At 42.4% G+C, this 15,235-nt stretch overlaps 1 protein-coding gene across 1 annotated transcript in view; it reads right to left on the bottom strand.

The window, feature by feature from the left end:
* PTGR1 (prostaglandin reductase 1) overlaps window positions 1–9,792 on the bottom strand; it is a 31,762-nt gene extending 21,970 nt beyond the window's left edge. The window contains exons 1-4 of the mRNA XM_063082340.1: window positions 9,740–9,792; window positions 7,475–7,590; window positions 6,164–6,209; window positions 4,419–4,475 (exon numbers count right to left, since the gene is read on the bottom strand). Of these exons, the coding sequence (XP_062938410.1) occupies window positions 4,419–4,475; window positions 6,164–6,209; window positions 7,475–7,580 (209 nt within the window). The 5' untranslated portion in view covers window positions 7,581–7,590; window positions 9,740–9,792. The remainder of the gene's footprint in view (window positions 1–4,418; window positions 4,476–6,163; window positions 6,210–7,474; window positions 7,591–9,739) is intronic.
* Window positions 9,793–15,235: the final 5,443 nt, after the last annotated feature.

The following is a 15,235-nucleotide window of genomic DNA, read 5'->3' as shown; positions in this document are numbered from 1 at the left end:
ATCCTGTCCTCTCCCCTCCTCCTCCCTTCTCCTCCTCCCTTTACAGCGGAACTTCTTCCCTTCCCATTCACTCGGCAGGGAACACGCTGCAACCTGCCTGCCACCCCCACCGTGGCACTAAGGTCATAACCACCTCCTGATTGCAAGATCCACTGGATATTCTTTAATCATTATCCGATTCTACCTTTGTACTCTGTTCGACACTGTAGGCCACCCAGAACTCTTCCCCCACGGGTTTCCAGGAAACTGATCTCTGCTGGTTTTTTGCCTTCCCCATCCAAGCTCCCCTGTTCTGTCCCATTTACTGATTCCCTTTGTCTCATCTTCTCCTACTCTTACCCTTCTGTATTGTCTTCCCCACAGATCATAAAGTGATATAACCCGTTTATTCTAGAAAGTTTAAAACGTGTATAATAAAAAAAAAACAGTTCTAATCCCACAATACAAAGATAGCTACTAATATTTGCGGTATTTGATGGCAATCTTAATGATATATTTTAAAATGTATATGAGGGTACTTCAAAAGTTCATGGAAAGATTTGTATTCTCTTTCAATTCTATTTTTCCATGGACTTTTTGAAGCACCCTTTTATTATATGTACTTACATAATGAAGTAACGTTATATGTTTTGTAACCTAATTTTTCTTTCATTATACTTTGTGTAATTTACACTTTTTTCCATTTTGAGTAAGAATCCTTCAAAAACTATAATGAATTTAATTATTCCCCCATTATTATGTTATTTCCAGTATTCTTCCTAATGTAAATTACATTTTAACTAATAATCATAAATACGAATTTATTATTTCCTTAGACAGTGTTTATTTTTCTTTTCTTTTTTTCTTTTTTTTTTTGGCAGCTGGCTGGTACAGGAAACCAAACCCTTGACCTTGGTGTTACGAAGCTGTAGATAATATTTCTATAAATGGAATCACTAGGTCAAAAAGTATTAAAACATTTATAACTCTTGCTGCATATTGCCAAATCCCTTTCTAGAAGGTGTACTTCCACCATTAATGTATGAGTATATCATATCTCCATCACTGGGTATTATATTTTTAAAAATCTTTGCCAGTTCAGCAGACACAAATACACGTTCATTTCTTTGATTGTTAGCAAGAAGCCTAAGACCTATATGGAGAAAACTGTTAATAAGACAAAAGTGGATAAATGGAGAGGTAAACCTTGTGTTTTGAGAGAAAAATTATTAAATGCCAGTTTCTTTTAAATGAATATATATGGCCATTGAAATCCCAATAAAAATCCAAATAAGATTTCAACAAATGAAATCTAGTAATTCAGACATAAATACCTCACTCCTTATTCCAGTATAGAAAGTAAATAAGTAAAAAATTTAAATGTAAAAAATTAAACTATAAAATACAGAAGAAGGGGAGCATTAATCAGCTACAATGTATATCGACAAAATAAAATTTTTAAAAAAATAAATTAATTAAAAAAAAAAAGGTTTATTGAATGAAGACATAAATGTGTGTTGAAATAAAATTATCTGCTTACTACAAAAAAATAAAAATAAAAAAATTTAAAAAAATAAAATAAAATAAAATACAGAAGAAAACATGAATAAATATTTTAGCAATTTTGGAGGCAAGAAAGCCTTTCTAAGCATGAGATAAAACCAAAAAGCCGGGGCCGGCCCGTGGCTCACTTGGGAGAGTGTGCTGCTGATAACACCAAGGCCACGGGTTCAGATCCCATATAGGGATGGCCGGTTAGCTCACTGGGTGAGTGTGGTGCTGACAACACCAAGTCAAGGGTTAAGATCCCCTTGCCGGTCATCTTTAAAAAAAAAACAACAAAAAGCCATAATGACAAATATTTTTAATTTTATCACATGAAAATTTTAAACTGTGACTGCACACAGGAGAAAGATAAAGATTAAAAAAACACCCAAATATCTGCAATACTAGTATCTCTAAAGTATAAGAAGCTTTTATGAATCAATATAACGGATGAAAAGACGTAAAGGAAAAGGGCAAAAGACATAAATAGATAATTCACAAAAGAAAATTGATAATTAACTTACAAAAAGAAAGTCAACCCAGGGCCGGCCTGTGGCTCACTCGGGAGAGTGCAGTGCTGATAACACCAAGGCCACGGGTTCGGATCCCATACAGGGATGGCTGGTTCGCTCACTGGCTGAGCGTGGTGCTGATAACACCAAGTCAAGGGTTAAGATCCCCTTACCAGTCATCTTTAAAAAAAAAAAAAAAGTCAACCTCACTAACAATGAAAGAAATGCAAACTAAACTAAGCAGGGAGTATCAATACATTCATCTCAGATTTCTAAGAATGATGGTAAACAATGGGATAGGTATAGGGGGAAACAGATTCTTTAGTACTCTTGGTGGGAGTCCAAGTATACATACAGCCTTTTTGAAGAGAAATTTGTCATCATATTTTCAAATTTAAAATATGCATCTTCTTTGATGTAGTTTGGATATGTTGTCCCTAAAGCCCATGTTGAAATCTGATCCCCAATGTGGCAGTATTGGGAAATGTTTGGGTCATGAGGGGCAGATCCTCATGAATAGATTGATGCACTCCGTGTGTGTGTGTGTGTGTGTGTGTGTGTGTGTGTGTGTGTATGTGTGTGTGTGTGCATGCACGTGTGTGTGTGTGTGGTAGTGAGTGAATTCTCACTCTATTAGTTGTGTGTGTGTGTGTGTGTGTCTGTGTCTGTGCACGCGTGTGTGGTAGTGAGTGAATTCTCAGTTAGTTGTGTGTGTGTGTGCGCACGCACATGTGGTAGTGAGTGAATTCTCACTCTATTGGTTGTGTGTGTGTGTGTGCGCCTGTGTGTGTGCACGTGTGTGTGTGGTAGTGAGTGAATTCTCAATTAGGTGTGTGTGTGTGTGTGTGTGTGTGTGCATGCACGTGTGTGTGTGTGGTAGTGAGTGAATTCTCACTCTATTAGTTGTGTGTGTGTGTGTGTCTGTGTGTGTGCACGCGTGTGTGGTAGTGAGTGAATTCTCAGTTAGTTGTGTGTGTGTGTGCGCACGCGCGTGTGGTAGTGAGTGAATTCTCACTCTATTGGTTGTGTGTGTGTGTGTGCGCCTGTGTGTGTGCACGTGTGTGTGTGGTAGTGAGTGAATTCTCAATTAGGTGTGTGTGTGTGTGTGTGTGTGTGTGTGTGTGTGTGTGTGTGTGTGTGGTAGTGAGTGAACTCTCACTCTATTAGTTTCCTAAAGAGCTGGTTGTTAAAAGAAGCACAGCACCTCCCCTCCCTCTCTTTCTTGCTTCCTCTCATCATGTGGTCTCCTTTCACCCACGGGCTGCCCTGCCATTTTCCACCATGAGTAGAAGCAGCCTGAGACCCACGCCAGATGCAGCTGTCCCAGAATTGTAAGCCAAATAAACCTCTTTTCTTCATAAATTACCCAGTTTCAGGTATTCTGCTACAGCAACACAAAAATGGACTAATACATCCTTTGACCTAGAATTTATACTTCTGGGAATTTAATGTAAAGCAATACTCATCTAAGTGGGCAAAGGATAAACACACACACACATGTAGATACATACATGACCCTTGAAGAATTATTGGTAGTAGAAAAAAGTGGAAACAGTTATCAGTAGCAGATTAGTTAAATGGCAGAATACAATGGAATAATTTGCAGCTATTAAAAGGTAGGTGGTATATTTATGTACTGTTAACAAAAGATATCCATAACATAGTAAGCCCACTAAATATATATAAATATATATAGATATATATAGATATATAGATATATAGATATAGCCCACTAAATATATATATATAAAATATATATATATATAATATATATATATATATATATCCCATTAAATATATATATTTAGTGGGCTTGTGTGCCCTTCAGCAAATTGCTTTTTCTCACTATGTTATGGACATCTTTTTATATATATATATATATATATATATATATATAAAGGTATGTGCACTGAACAATTTTGGGGTTTTTTTGGCAGCTGGAGAGGATGCGAACCCTTGACCTTGGTGTTATCAACACTGCATTCGAACCAACTGAGCTAACCAGCCAGCCCAGTTTTTGAAATAATAATACACTAAAAACAGTCCTCTTTAAGGTTCAGATGATGAGGGAACTTTCAGTTTCCAAGATAAAAGTTTTTGTTTTATTTGATTTTTACAATAATCATGAACTGGATGAATATGTATTTTTTTAGTAATTAAAAGTAAGAATGGCCAAGTGAGGCTGAAATGACAATTTCACATCCTTCCCTCCCTCCTAATTAGTTAGGAAGCGGGCAGATTTCCTAAGTTGCTTCTAAGATCAAACAGTGAGTGAACCACAAAGCTTGAAGAAATTGTAGGATCACTGGAGAGAGACAGTGACCAGCAGGAGGTAAAGGGGAGGCATATTTTCCAAGCATTGGGACAAATGGAAATAATTACCTGGCCACTTGCTGCCCCATCATCCTATCACCTTCCTTCAATCTTTTGGCCGCCACTCTGAAAAAAAAAAAAAAAATTCTATTCTTTATACCCAAGAACATCTGGGGGAAATTGTCTTGCCTTTCAAGCCAAAGGAAATCCACTGGATAAATAGATGCAGCAATAAAACCCAGAAGCAAGAAGGCAATGCAACTAGGTGAAATGTAGAAGGAAAGCTGCTAGGGGTAGTCTGTGACCCCGGAAGAATCACTCGATAGTATTTTTCTATGAATGAACATGAGAATCTTATCAGCATGTTCAATTGTAGATGAGTTTCTACCAATGACTTTAAAAATATAACCCAGGCACCACTGGGTGTTGTAGTGAACAGGACTGAAGCCACGATGGGACCTAAAGCTGCCTGGGCTGCAGAGGGGGAGAGGATTTTAAAAAGGACAATTTTTTCTCTCCACTCTTTCTTCCCATCCCCTGACTTTCGTATCTTGCTGGCTAAGTAGGAAAACAGGGCCAAGAAGCTAATTAGTACTCTGCAAAGCTAACAGTTTTTTCTTTGAGACTTGTAGAGCTTTGAGAAATGATAAAGGCCAAATGACTGGAAGCTGACCTTGGGCACCAGCCAGGTACACCAGCACAAATCAAAATCTTGCAGGGTCCTGAGATAACAGCAGAGATGAGAACAGAAACCAGATGAGGACTTGGCAAGATCCTGTACCTGACCCATAGAAATGGACCACTAATAACACATCTCCTGCTCTCCTGCTTTTCACCTCCCACATTCCATTCCCTCAACCCTTCCTTTAAAAACCCCTCAGTAAATGTGAATCTTTGAGATGGGATAGCCTACCATCTCCTTCAGCTGAATACATCTGCTCTTCTAACACCAACCGTTTGACTTCTGAGTTTTTTTGCTTTCCTTTTCAAGGGGGCAGGCAGCCAGACCCGAGTCTGGTAACATGGATACACGTTACCCAAAACAATGGCCACACAAAAAGGGATGCTAATCAACATTTTTAAACTGTATTTTTCACTTGAAATTTGAATATTTATCAATTAGTTATGAAAAAAGTATTTAAAAGAATGACAGCTATATTTACCTAGGCAAAAGATTACAAAGGACTTAGTGGCCCGTGAAGGCTTTTTATTCCCTCCCCTCCCTGACTTGTTTGCTGAGTACACATTTGAGTCAAGTGCAGACTACCTGAATTAAAAGAATACGGGTAAATGGAGGGCAAGAAAAGTTGATTTTAGTCTTAGCATCTTCCTCTATCCAAATTATTTGCTAATAGTAAAATGGACAAATTGGGCTTTGGCTTCTTTCTTTCTTTTAATTTTTTTCTGGAAGCAATTTTGGTGAGCAATGAAAGGCAAACCGTGCACAGCAGATAGGAGATGGTTGTAAAATAAAAGGACCAAGGTGATTCCCTCACCAAGCTTCTCAGACCTTCACCTATAAAAAATGAGCATCCATGAATCCCATCAGTGCTGCTATGCTGGGAGAAACACAAAAGGAAAATGGCAGTGTTTTGAATCAGTTGGATATTTAATTTTTTTTTTTTTGCATTTAAAAATATTTTGTTTGTTTGTTCTGGCAGCTGGCTGGTACAGGGTCCAAACCCTTGGTCTTGGTGTTATAATATCTTGCTCTAACTGATTGAGCTAACTGGTCAGCCCCCCAGTTGGATAATTTAAAAGCTTCAAAATAGCATCTAACACACAACATAAGAATTTTTTGGAGAAAATATTACCTCATATAAGGATCCACCGTGAGGAACAAAGCTTCAAGCAGGACCTCTACAAAATAAAGCATTCCACAGGCAATTAGAAACTAAAGTCCTGATGCCTTTGCTGTTTTTGACACTCTAAATAAACAGACACTATTTCTGCTTAAGGGTTACCCTCTCATCTGTGCTTTCTATTGAAGAAACAAGAAAGATCCTCACATTTAGCCCAGCCCAGTTAATGACGATGATGCTGATGATATAATTTACTCAGCACTTACTCCATGCTTTACGTGGATTATGTCATTTGATGTTCTCAACAATTATTGCTTCTGTTTTATTTAAGTTTAGGTTAAGTAACTTGCCCAGAGCTACATTTATAAGCATTATGTTACAGGGCTCACATAGGCTTTCATTAGCAGCTTCAGTTAGTATTAAAGAATATGTGGCTGCATATGCATAAGCATCATGCACACATTCTCTGCAATTTTCAACCCAAGTGGGGCCATCACAACTTAGACGGGACCGAAAGCTTTGCCATGCTTACCCCTTTGCATCCCCTTCCCTCAAAAGCTTACCTACCTGAGAACACCCCTTATAGTCACCCCTTATAGTCTGAACTCTGCACATGGCTGCTGGGCAGTGCTTACCCCACTGTCACTGGGCTCACCAGGACAGAGAGGACATCCTCCCCACAGTCTGTCAAAGCCATAAAGAGTAATGCACTTAGGCGTGAGTTTCAATTTTCAATGGAAGCAGAGGGATCCTGCAACATGACATTGAGGCATAACACAGAGAATCCTGAAAAGGTCTCTGTGGCAGATTGCAAAATGGCCACAAATCCCTCCCACTCCTGTGTGCTGGCCTCTTTGCCACTCCTCCCATCAAGAAATCTATTTCCTACCCCTTGAATCTGGGCTTGGCTATGTGACTTGCTCTGACCAATGAGATATTAGCAAATATGATACAAGTAGAGGTTTGAAAAGTGCTTGCACATTGGAGCTTGTCAACTTCTGCTGCTCTAGATCTGTGGGACCAACAGAGAATAGAGCTTAAGCTAGCCTGGTAGAAAGGCCACATAGAGGAGAGCTGAGGCATGCACCCAGTGGAAAGCCTGCTAGTCACCAGACACGTGAGTGAGGCCCATACTAAACTGACCATTTAGCCCAGATGAGACCTACCACCATCCAGCTTAACCAAGACCAAATTGCCAACCCACCGAATTATAAACTAATAAATGATTGTTGTTTGAAGTCACTAAACTTTGGGGGTAGTTTGTTATGCAGCAAAGGTTGATACGGTCCCTTCCAACTATGAAATCTTATTAGTATGACTTACCTCCATTTTTTAAAGGTGGGAGCTCAGTCGTCTTCAACTCAAAGTTACTACTAGTAGGATTGCCTACAAAGAGCTTCTTCAGGGTCCAGCTCTTAGCACGAACCATCTCGAAGCACCTGGAACACAGTAAACATATAGTCAACTGCCATGAAGCGACTGGATTCTTGCCATTCCCTAGCCATTGCACTGAGGCCAGACAGCGCCGCCATAATACTTCCCATCATTATCATTTAATACCAACCACATTCATTTAGTATTTACTATGTTTCTGGTGCTGCTCTGAGCACTTCATATGTATTATCTCATTTTATCCTCATAACTTCCCTGTAAGGTAGGCATTGTTGTCATTACCAATTGCCTTGGCTTGAATGTCCTCCCAGAACTTAATCTCCACTGTAACTGATGAGGGTGGGAAATCCTATTACGGTAATTGAAAGGTGGGGCCTTGAAGAGATGATTAGATTGTAGGACCATGCCATAGTGAATGGATTAATAATGGTGGTCAGGGGCATGGTTCTGAGGGCTTTAAAAGGAGAGTACATGAGAGGTTAGTCTCTTTCTGCTCCACCATTTTCTGCCATGTGAGACCCCTGGGTCACTGTCGCCACCGCCAAGACCCTGACCAGATGTGTTCCCCGGACTTTGGATATCCCAGCCTCTGAAACTGTTAGCAATAAATGTAGTTTTCTTTATAAATTACCCAGTTCCAAGTATTTTGGTATAAGCAACAGAAAAGGACTAATACACCAGTATACAGATGAGAAAGCCTAGGCTTAAAGAAACCTTTAAGGCAAGGAAAAAATGTAACTTGACACACGAATTCTTCACAGCCACTTCTCTGCTAGAGTTTTTCTAGGGCACTGAATAGCTACAGGGCGTGCCAATATTCCCAGTTGCTCACCTCGCATGAAGCGAATCCCAAGAAAAAGCATCAGATAACCGAATAGAAAGAAGTCCAGGCACCTCTTTCGGATGCATAGAGCCACGCGTTCTAAGGCACACAGCCTTAGGGACACCAGAAAACCACCGGGTGGCGCCGCTGCTCCGCCCCATTTTCAGGTGCGAACTTTCTTTGACCCCAGCGGGGAAATAAAGGATTTGAGTTTTACACTTGCCCCCGCGCAAAACCGTGAGGAGATGATAAAGGCTGCCCTGAGCTCTCGGCTCAAGACCTTCGGCTCGGACCGAGCCCCCCGCATCACTTGGGAGCCGCGCCTCCCCAGGAGTGAGCCCGCAGCGGCGGGCGATTTCACTCTGTCCCCCGGCCTGTGCCGGGGACAGAGGACACTTGTAGCCTGGAGAGGACCCTTACGCATTGCAAGTTGGGGGGACACTGGGACAGACCAATCCGCACACCGGCTGTTCCTTTTTCTTTTTTAAATTAATATTATTTTTAATTGAAAAATCATAATCGTGCACATTTACGGGGTACAGTATGTTTTGATATATGTATACAACGTGGAATGATTAAAGCAGGCTAAGTAACATATCGATCCCCTCGCTGACCTATCGTTTTCATGGTGAGACATTTGAAATTCCTAGTCATTTAAAAACATACCATCCATTATTATTGACTATCGTCACTGCTGTGCGACAGATCTCAAAACTTATTCCTCCTGTCTACGGGAAACGTTGCACCCTTTGACCGACTACTCCCCACTCCCTCTTTCCAGCCTCTGGTAACCGCCACTCTACTCTGTCCTTCTTTGAGTTCGACTTTTTTAGATTCCACATTTTCTTGTCCCTCTTCCAAAAAAGGCAGCCGCTGGGAACTGTGGACTCGCCCCAAGTCCAGAAGCCCCGTGGAGGGGTCTGGCGGCAGAGGCAGGCGCGGTGCCGGCGGGTACCACGACCGGAGGAAGGGGCCCTGGTGCGGTGCCCGCGCGCCCCGGGCTCCCACCTCCGCGCCGCGCCCCGTGCTCGTGCCCGAATTCCCACCCCTCTCTCTTCTGCCACACTTGTCCCAGTTTTGCAGTCTCGCAAGCTCCTTGGCCCGGCCCTGCCCCCGTGCAGTAGCCATGGGGGCCCTGGAAATGCGGCCAGGCTTTGTCCTTCTCTCCAGTACCGGTCTCCGACCTCTCCAAGAATCTGCGGGGACCGAGAGGCGTCGGGACATCTGCTCCCAAGTCTCCACGTGCAAGACCCAGAGGCTGTACTGCAGAAGAGGGAAGGCTGCACGCAAAGGCTCCTCAACAGGGTAGTCTAAACCCGGCAGGAGGAAAGACGGAGAGGGAGAAAGGAAAGACAGGAGCGGGGGATACTCACAGGGGTCCGAGGTCCCACAGCCAGCGACGGCGGCAACCAGTGCGCCGCGCATGCGTCCGGGGCCTGGGTTTATTGCGGGGCCGGGGGGACGGGGCGGCTCTGGGGCGGAGCTAGACTTGCAAGTGTGGGAGGCCCGGCCCCCAGGAGGCGGCAGGACGGAAAATCAGGGTCCTAGGAATGTGTGTGTGGGGTGTGTGTGTGTGTGTGTGTGTAGGACGGAAAATCAGGGTCTGAGGAATGCGTGTGTGTGTGTGTGTGTGCAGGACGGAAAATCAGGGTCCTAGGAATGTGTGTGCGGTGTGTGTGTGTGTGTGTGTGTGTAGGACGGAAAATCAGGGTCCTAGGAATGTGTGTGCGGTGTGTGTGTGTGTGTGTGCGTGGTGTGTGTGTGTGTGTGTGTGTGTGGTGTGTGTGTGTGTGTGTGTGTGTGTAGGACGGAAAATCAGGGTCTGAGGAATGCGTGTGTGTGTGTGTGCAGGACGGAAAATCAGGGTCCGAGGAATGTGTGTGTGCGGTGTGTGTGTGTGTGTGTGTGTGTGTGTGTGTGTGTGTAGGACGGAAAATCAGGGTCTGAGGAATGCGTGTGTGTGTGTGTGCAGGACGGAAAATCAGGGTCCGAGGAATGTGTGTGTGCGGTGTGTGTGTGTGTGTGTGTGTGTGTCAGGACGGAAAATCAGGGTCCGAGGAATGCGTGTGTAGGGTGTGTGTGTGTGTGTGTGTGCGCGCGAGGGGGTTGCGGGTGCTCCCAGTTCTAAGAGCCCCTCCTGGAGCCCGGCCTGCGCCCCGCGTCCTAATTGGGACCCCAGCGGAAAGACGCTCTGGGGGAGAACCAGTTCCGGCTTCGCAGGCCGGAAGGGGCCAAGGCAGGGGTCCGGAGCAGCCGCGGCCTGAGTCTGTCCCCGCGTGCTGCTGACCCCCTCCCTGCATGACCCCGGTCTGCCTGTTGAATACCTACTCACCTTTCATGAGCCAACTCAAAGGCCATCTCCTCTGTGAAGCCTTCCCAGATTCCCGCCTCAGAGGCACCCCACCCATCACACCCCTGCAACGACAAGCCCTTGGCAGGGCCTCTCGGGCTCCTGCGAGGGGAGGACGTCAAGGCAGGGGTTGTGAGCAGAGAAGTCTCTGGTTTTACACCCCTCTGGTTTCAAGCATGCATGTCCACTTGCTAGTGGTGTAGCTTGGAGGGGGTTACTTAACTTCTCCTTGCCTCGGTTTACCCATCTGCAAGATGGTGATAAGAATAGTGCTTAGCCCCTAGAGTTATTATGAAAATTAAATGTTTTGTTTGTTTGTTTGGTGGTGGCCGGCTGGTACGGGGTAAATGTCTTTTTAAGGAATAAAATGGGTGTTGTGACACCAAAGTCAATGATTCGGATCCTCATACCCACCAGCCACCAAAAAAATAAAAAAATTTAAAGAAAGTTATTAAATGTCAAGTGCTTAGACTAGTACAGGCGCGTGGTAAATATTTAACAAAACCTAGCTCTCAGTAGCAATTTTTTGACCTCTCCACTGGCCCTAAGTCCCAGGCACCCCACACTGAATCTAATTCAATTATAACTCCTCAACCCCTAGCCCAATCCTTGTCAGTCATGTAATATAGAAAAGCAAGGCAGATATTTTAAAAACTTTAAAAACTTCCCCTTAATCTCCTCCTTTACCCGCTCCTTGAGGTAGCGGATGTTACCAGTGCAGTATTTACCCTTCACTCTCTTCTCCATAATCATGCATACATATACATATAGGAGGTTTGGGGTTTGGGGGGGGTTCTTTTTTCTTTTTGTTTTTTGTTTTTTCCATTTTTTACCAAAATGGGATCATTCTAAGGAAAGTATTCTGCACCTTTTCTCTGATTTAACATCACAGACATCTCTCCAAGTGAACAGGTACAGACATAACTCATTACTTAAATAGTTGTGAGTAATGTTCTATAGTTTGGGTGTACAAGAATTTATTCCCCAATGTTGAGGTTGTTTTTAGTTTTGTTTCACTTTGTCACTATCAACGATGCTGCAATAAGTATCCTTGTTTGAAGAGCTTCACATTCTAATGCTTTCATTTCTACAGGCTAGATTCCCAAAAGTGAGATTGTTGGGTCAAAGAATGAATGTTTTTAATGTACTTGGTTGAATCAACTGAAACTGTTGATATTCAATCACTTTGACCTAAAGAAACAGCAATAAGGTTAAATCTAATATATCGCCAGATTGGTTTCCAAAAATATTGTAGCAGTATACATTTCTACCAGCAATCTATGACAGTTCCTGTTACTTAAAGCCCACATTAGGACTGATGTTATTGCTGCTTTTACTTTTTGCCCATCTGATGAGTGCAAATGAGCTTATACACCCCACCCCCTCAAGGGCTGAGCCCTCACTTTATTCACATTTGTACTCTTGCACCTACGTGTATCATTTATGATATTTTTTTCTTGAGAGTAACAGAAGACTCATACTGGCTTACAAAAGAAGGCAGATTTATTGGCTCATGTGACTGAAAATCCAGAAGACTTGTCTTCAGGGTTGGTCTCAATTAAGACCTGTCTATTTCATCCTTATACACTGCTTTTCATGGCATCAGCATAATCCTTAAGGCTTGCTTCCCTCGTGGTGCCAAAAAGGCTGCAGCAGCTTTACTACCCTAAAGAAGAGAAAAAGGAGAAAAATATCCATGTCCCAGAATTCCTAGCAAAAGTCTGCCAACTCTCTCTGATTGGACTGTCTCTAAACTAATCTCTGGCTAATTAAAGGCTGAGGAGTCTATGCCTGGGTCACCTAAACCAATCATGTGTCATTGGGGATAGGATTCCTCTTTTCTCCTTGCCAGGCTTTCAATTAACAAGGCGCTGAGTGAAAGATTTAGATCTCCGAGAGACAGACTTCTTAGTTTTCTCCATTCAATAGCTGTAAGTAATAATCAGATGTTAGCTGTACAGTATCGTCAGTTTCGCAGTAAAGGTTGTTTCTTGACTTCAAAAGCTTTTCAACAAAAGAGCTGAAAGAAATCTGGGTGTCTCTGAAAGAGAGTATATCAGTCTGCTAGGGCTGCCATAACATAATACCACAGGCTGGGTGGCTTAAACAACAGAAATTTTATTTTCTCACAGTTCTGGAGGCTGACAGTCCAACATCAAGGTGTCAATAGGTGCGGTTTCTACTGAGGCCACAATCCTTGGCTTGCTGATGGCTCCCTTCTTGCAGCGTCTGTCCACACATGGCCTTTTCTCTCTGTGTGCACATCCCTGGTGTGTGTGTGTGTGTCTCTCTCTCTCACAAAGTTACCTGTTATATTGGATGAGAACCCCACCCAGTGGCCTCAGTTTAATGTAATCACTTCTTTGAAGGCCCTATCGTCAAATACACCATGTGTCCTTTAAACGGGGATACGTTCTAAGAAGGCGATGTTAGGTGATTTCGTCATTGTGTGAACATCATAGATTGTACTTAAAATTAGATGGGATAGCCTCCTACAAACCTAGGCTATGTGGTATAACCATCATAACCTTGTGGGACCACAGTTGTATATGCGGTTCATCGTTGACTGAAATGTCCTTAAGCAGTGCATGACTGTACTGTCACATAGATTAGGGCTCACTGATATGACCTCATTTAACATTAATTACCCCTGTAAAGGCCCTAGCTCCAAATACAGTTATATTCTGAGGTACTGGGAGTTGAGACTTTAACACATGAATTGGGGAGGGGGAGACATAATTCAGCCCATAACAGAGTGTACGGGCGAAATGTGGCAGATGCACACCGTGGGTACATGCAGCAAGCAGAAGCACTGGGTTCAATGTACGTATAGCAACTTGGATGGATCCTAAAAACTCAGCGCTGCGTGAGAATACTTTCTTCACTGTTCATACTTGATTTTGGACCTCAGGGTGGACTCATCAGAATTTATGGCACATTATCACCACTGGCCTGCTGAATTCTCTTTATTCTCTGTCTCTCATTAATTTATATGCCTTAAAAAAAAAAATCCTCATTCCCTATTCTTCTCCTTCTCCCACTACAGGAAACTACTGTGATGTGTTTAATGTGTAGGTAGATTTTTTTTTTTACATGTTCTTACATAATGTGCACTATGGGCATAGATTTTCAATGTATAGAAATGGTATTGGGTTTCATGCCTCCTTCTGTTTCTTTTGGATACTGGAAGAACTGGCAAAACTGCAGTATGAAAAATCTTTGCAAAATAAGTCAGAATTATAGAAATAAAGTTCCAGGAACACAGAATGCCTCAAATACTAATTCACTTGACATTAAATGGAAGGTGTGGATAAGATTTAGCCACGTCAGGTCAAACAAGATCTCTTTCCCAATCATTGTGACTCAGTCAGTCTTGATAACTGCAGTTTGCCAAGTCATGGTGATTAGGATAAGTGATGGCTGTTACTTAATCACACACAGAGAGTTAGAATTTGGAATAAAGGATCCAAAAAAAAAAAAAAAAAAAAAGATTTTCCTTTTCTTTGCTCTGAGACAAACCTTATTTTAATCTTGTCTTCTGACCTTAGGTTCCAATGAGCTCTGATATATCTACCTGAGGGACCAATTCACTTAACAAAATCACACGAGTAATAAAAGAATGTTTCTTATCAAATAATTCAGACAATACAGATGTGTACACTATAAAAAGCAAAAGTCATTGTTATCTGTTTGGTGGGAATTTCTTCCAGATGTTTTTCTGTGGCAATGCATCCTTTCTTCTCTACAACTTTCATTTCATTGGTGTGGTGAAATAATGCTTGCAAAATAATTAAAAAACTGAATAGTAATATTATTCCCATAATTGCAAGAGCCCCTTAATGCCTGCGGGACACTACATTTGGAGAGAAAATGATTATGCCTCTTCCCATGGCACATATGAGATGCAGCTGGTACAGCACCAGCTGTGAACTTGCAGTAGGGCAGCGCTTGCTATCTAGAATATTTGGTCCTCGTAACAATTCAAGGAAGCACATAGTATTATTATCTTCCTCAGAGTCTCAGGAAACTGAACTTCTGAGTGGTAAAATAACTTAGATAAGGTCACAGAGCTAGTCGGTAGCAGGGTTGAATCTGAGTTAGTGCACTCCAAATCTCTATACTTTTCTCTGTTCCATTCTACCTCCCAATAAAGGTGAAGTTGGTTCCTACTATAGGTTAATAACAAACTTAGGGAAAATCATACTTATGGGATTCTGTAAACTACTATCCAGGTCATTATTTCTGACATGCAAATATGCTGCACATCATACTCTCACCCTGTCTTCACGTTCTAGTCTTTCTTCCCACACTCCCATCTCCACTTGGCTAGTGTCTGATGTAATTCTGTGTCAGGACTTCTTTCTGCCTCATGATGACTGGGGCTGGGACTGCGGCAGGGAAAGTATAAGAATCTGAAACATCTTTTTGTACCAGTAAGTGAAAAAGTGTGCAAAATATGATGGGGACAAAAATGGTAGGGGACATGTCAAAAGGACACAAAAGCCACCCTAAAGGAGCT

The sequence above is a fragment of the Cynocephalus volans genome, chromosome 17 (genome assembly GCF_027409185.1).
Source record: "Cynocephalus volans isolate mCynVol1 chromosome 17, mCynVol1.pri, whole genome shotgun sequence".
Classification (NCBI taxonomy): Eukaryota; Metazoa; Chordata; class Mammalia; order Dermoptera; family Cynocephalidae; genus Cynocephalus; species Cynocephalus volans.
This window is presented reverse-complemented; position numbering and strand designations above follow the sequence as displayed.